Source organism: Poecilia reticulata, linkage group LG5, assembly GCF_000633615.1.
Source record: "Poecilia reticulata strain Guanapo linkage group LG5, Guppy_female_1.0+MT, whole genome shotgun sequence".
In the NCBI taxonomy this organism is placed as follows: domain Eukaryota; kingdom Metazoa; phylum Chordata; class Actinopteri; order Cyprinodontiformes; family Poeciliidae; genus Poecilia; species Poecilia reticulata.
The window spans coordinates 24,619,980-24,623,871 of record NC_024335.1 but is presented as its reverse complement, the minus strand read 5'-3'; the positions used below and the strand labels follow the sequence as shown (position 1 = coordinate 24,623,871).

The following is a 3,892-nucleotide window of genomic DNA, read 5'->3' as shown; positions in this document are numbered from 1 at the left end:
CTCTGGACTGGGATTGTCTAGGTTGACTGGAAACATCGAAGTCTGATCTCGTTGTTCCAGTCTGTTTAAAGCTGCCTGCTTCCTCACATGTGTGACGTTTGCCTCTGTGACGAGCGAGGATTTTAGTTCTGATTTTTCAGCTCAGTTTAGTTGAAAAAAATTATTATTTTATTAGTGTGAAAGCAGATGAAACTGTAACAAATACTGTTTCTAATTGTGTTGCTTCCAAAAAATAAAAAAAAATAAAAAATACAAATACAAAATATCCATAAAGTTTGATCAGCATATTTTATTGATGTGCCGAATTTTAACAAGAAAACTGAAAAATGACAAGGCCAAAATTTTTACCCCTCCTGACCTTTCTTTACTTTCAATTAGCTTTAAACCAACACCTGAGGAATCAAGCAGCGTTGATTCCTCAGGTGAACACTTGGACTACTCTGACATTTTTAGTAAGAAGCAAATTCATTATACCAAAAAAGAAAAAGAAACGTATAATGAGAGAGCTTAATATACATTTATAGTACATTGTCATGCTCAAATGTCTCATGATGTCTAGAGCAGCTCTGTGATGAATCATTGCAAAGAATCAGGAGACAAATTATGTTGTTGGCTGTAAACTCAGTATTTCAAAAAAAACTTGAGAGAAAAATAGCCAGAAACGTCCACAAGGATCCCAGGGTCTGATTGTTAATGAGCTTGCCTCTTCTGGAGTTGAGACTTTTATGAAAGCTCTCTAACAAACTCCTGAACAACGGTGCATCAATGCCCGGGAAGACTTGAAACATGGCGCTTCATTTTGGAAGTTTGTTCTTCGGTTTGATGAAAATAAACTTGAGCTCTTGGGGCTCAGGGATGTTGCTTTTGTTTGGAGTAGGAAGGGAGGAGAGGCCTTCAGCCCTAAAAACACAGTTCCCACTGTTAAACATGCTGGTGGGAGCATCAGGTTGTGGGGCTGTTTTGCTGCTTCAGGCGCCGTGAACCTCGTTTGGGTTCATGGGATCATGACAACAGAAGAGCAGCATGTTGGCGTTAGAAGAATAACTTAAAAGAAATCTGCTGCAAGCCTCACTTTGGGCAAAAAGGGGCATAAATCCTGCTGGAGACGCCTTCACAGAGCACAGATCTGAATCCCATGGATGTGTCTAGATGAGTTGCAGCAATTTGTCACGATGGACGAGTTGGTTTATAAGAGACCCACTCTAGTGAAGAACTGCAGATCACAGTGCTGACCATTAACAGCTGCAGCCTTGTCATTTTTCAGTTTTCTTGTTACAAATCAGCGCATCGATAAAATATACCGATAAAACTTCATGGAGATTTTGACACGGGTCACATCTGAAAAGATTAGATACGCATCAGATTTAGGACGACATAACCAAGTGGCCTGAGTCGCGTTTTTGAAAAAATTGGATCCGTGTCGTTCAAAAAGATCAAATACAAATCTCATACAGGCAAAAAAATAAAAAAAGGATTTAGATCACTTCATGCTGCAGTGTGAATGTACTCTGTTTCTCTTTTGGAAGCAATGTATATTGCTTCCAAAAGAAGCAACATTGCTTCTTTTGGAAGCAATGTATATTGCTTCCAAAAGCAACATTGCTTTTGGAAGCAATATATATTGCTTCCAAAAGCAATATATAACTCCACAATATTGGAGTTATATTGTGTTGTTTAAGTGTTTCCTTTATTTTTTTGAGCAGTATATATAATGATATATTTAATTTACCATGCAACACCTCTACAGTCTTACTTTCACTCTCTGCACTCCTGACTTACTGATGCCGTTTATTGTCTTTTGTCTATTTATCTCATTCAACTTAATGTACAAAACATGAATAAGAACTTTAATTGTCTGCCAAAATCAACACATCTTCTCCCCTTTGTTAGAACCTTGTGAGTCTGCATGGTTCTGATACCAGCGGTTCTGCAGCTCAGTCTGACTGAAAGAGCGCATCAAGTTAAATTTCTGCCACAGATTATCCATTAGATTTGCAGTTGAGGACAGAATCATATGATTTTACTTTAAAATCCTCCTCAAAAATATACAGCTAGCCGAGCAAAAGTACCTCCTGATGTTCTTTATGTATTTTTTACTGGTTTCGCCTTCTTCTCTCCTCTTTTGCAAATCTCTCACACGCTTTCAGATTCCAATGTTTTATCTTCAGTTTGCTACAGATGTTTCATGAGATTCAATTCGTCGTTTTGTGCTGGTTAGTCAGCAGCGTTCACTTTGGACTACTGGAGGTAAAGCAACTGGAAGCGACCCACCCGAGCAAAGAATCCAAAAGGTCGAAGGTCAAATACAGGCTTCTACTTCATTAATGCAACCTATCTGCCTGTAAACCAGATGAAACCCTGCTTTAATAAACTCAGTCACTCTATCATTATTATTCATTTTGTTCTGTCACAATCAGCTTCTTCATGTGGTATGGTAAAAATATAAAAACAACCTGTGAGGGAAAAAAACACAGAAAACGACGTAATGTTTTTGGTCAGTTAAATGTTGAACTCAGATAGCAGCAAAGGGCTTTTCTCTCAAAGTCTTTACTGTATCTGACTTTCTGCGGCCAGTGTCTAACTGAGAAGTGACAAAAAGTACAGAAATATTTTTAAAGCTTCAGTTTATTTATGTAGCAAATGTCATTTCGAACCATGCTGCAAGAAAAAGAAATACAGTACCGTAGTACTGTAAAAAGTATTCATTCTTTACAGAGTTCCTCTGTTTGTTGTTTATTAATCACACGTGAATATTTCAGATCAGTAAACAAATATTAATTTTATAAACCCCCCCACAAAAAATCATGATTCTGTGTATTAAATGTATAAAATCAATCCAACCCAACCTTGTGTGAAAAAGTACCAGATTTTTAAACCATGAATTATTATTATTATTATTATTATTATTATTATTATTATTATTATTATTATTATTATTATTATTATTATTATTATTATTATTATTATTATTATTAATCTTTGATAGATGATTTCTCCAATTATGATTTCAGTTTTACTCACTCTTCTCAGGCATGATCACTGACTGAGCATCTAAATAAAAACTGTCTGCCAACATGAAGGAGGCTGAAGACATTTTAAAAAACAACATCGTGTTTCTAAAGAAGCTGAAGACTGAAGAGGAAGAGACCAATTCAGAGATTCCCCACGCGGTAAAAAAAAATAAAATGAATAAATAAAAATCACAATAATCATCTGAAATCTGCTTTTTGAAAATTGTTTATCTAAAACATTTAGTGCGGCTAAAAAGAAGCGTCAGGTATTCTGAGATTGTAGCCCAGGTTTACAGGTAGGCGCACAAGCCCCGCCCACATAAAATCAGTGCCGCAGAAAGCGCCGCTCCCGCCGCTGATTGGCTGCTGTCACTGAGCCGTAGTGATTCCTTCAGGTCAGACCGGAGCAGACGGCTCGTAAAGTTCCAGCTCACAGCTCAAAGCCAAGCTGAAAACACGGGCACGATTCCTTCTCGAGGCAGATTTTGAACCTTACCTCTCCTGGAAGCGAGGAGGAGTAAAGAAGAGGAAACGATACTGGAATTAGCCGAAGAGGAATTTATTGATCTAAATGGACAGTCTCGGCTTGAAATCCCGCAGGACAGCTTTGGATGATAGAGGAATATTCCCCACCCCCATTCAGATGATTTTGTGATGTTTGTTTGAAATTCATGAGTCCGGATATTTGAATGAGGATGACTGCTCTCATGAGGAAGATGCAGCAGGTGCTCTGCGTCCTGCTGCTGTGCGCTCTCCAGCTCTGCTGCGCTGACACGGATGGAGGTGGGTACACACACACACACACACACACACACACACACACACACACACACACACACACACACACACACACACACACACACACACACACACACACACAC

General features: G+C 38.4%; 1 protein-coding gene across 1 annotated transcript in view; it reads left to right on the top strand.

The window, feature by feature from the left end:
* Positions 1–3,387: 3,387 nt before the first annotated feature.
* Positions 3,388–3,892, top strand: part of erbb3a (erb-b2 receptor tyrosine kinase 3a) — a 26,580-nt gene continuing 26,075 nt past the window's right edge. The window contains exon 1 of the mRNA XM_008409904.2: positions 3,388–3,794. Coding sequence (XP_008408126.1) covers positions 3,701–3,794 — 94 coding nt within the window. The 5' untranslated portion in view covers positions 3,388–3,700. The remainder of the gene's footprint in view (positions 3,795–3,892) is intronic.